Below are 471 nucleotides of genomic sequence, written 5' to 3'. Positions count from 1 at the left end.
GGTCCCTGCTATCCTTTCTTTCCGAGGCCCCCCTGCCTTCCCTTCTCCCCCCTTCCCCCGCAGCGTGCTGGGAGTGCAGCAGAAGGACTTTGCTGCTTTCCTGGTGGTGGCCTGGCTTATCAGTCTCTCCGGCTTCTTTTGCAGGTGGAAATAAAGGCTGGTGAAGGAGCCGGGCCGTGGGGACAAGGAGCTGCTGTCAAGGTACCTGGTGTGTGTGGTGTGTGTGTGTGTGTGTGGTAGAGGTGAAGTGTTTGACTGGATTGGATAAAAATAAAGGGTCTCCTCTGGTGATCCCTTAATCTCCCACTGTGTGTGTAGCAGCAGCTGAGGGGGAGGGGCGGCGGGGGTGTAGGCGGCCAATGAATTCTCAGGCCTGTGTGGGTTTTGTTTGGATTCTTTTTGCTTTCTCAGCTGGATGGTTTGGGTGCAGTTGGGATTGGGTTGGTTGAACTTTTTTTTTTTTTTTTTTTT

General features: G+C 53.3%; 1 protein-coding gene across 1 annotated transcript in view; it reads left to right on the top strand.

Annotated features, from left to right (window-relative positions):
- TET3 (tet methylcytosine dioxygenase 3) overlaps window positions 1–471 on the top strand; it is a 111158-nt gene that overhangs the window by 16589 nt on the left and 94098 nt on the right. Inside the window, exon 2 of the mRNA XM_010829874.1 lies at window positions 145–201. Coding sequence (XP_010828176.1) covers window positions 145–201 — 57 coding nt within the window. The remainder of the gene's footprint in view (window positions 1–144; window positions 202–471) is intronic.

Source organism: Bison bison, unplaced genomic scaffold (assembly GCF_000754665.1).
Source record: "Bison bison bison isolate TAMUID 2011002044 unplaced genomic scaffold, Bison_UMD1.0 scf7180017864508, whole genome shotgun sequence".
Classification (NCBI taxonomy): domain Eukaryota; kingdom Metazoa; phylum Chordata; class Mammalia; order Artiodactyla; family Bovidae; genus Bison; species Bison bison.
This window is presented reverse-complemented; position numbering and strand designations above follow the sequence as displayed.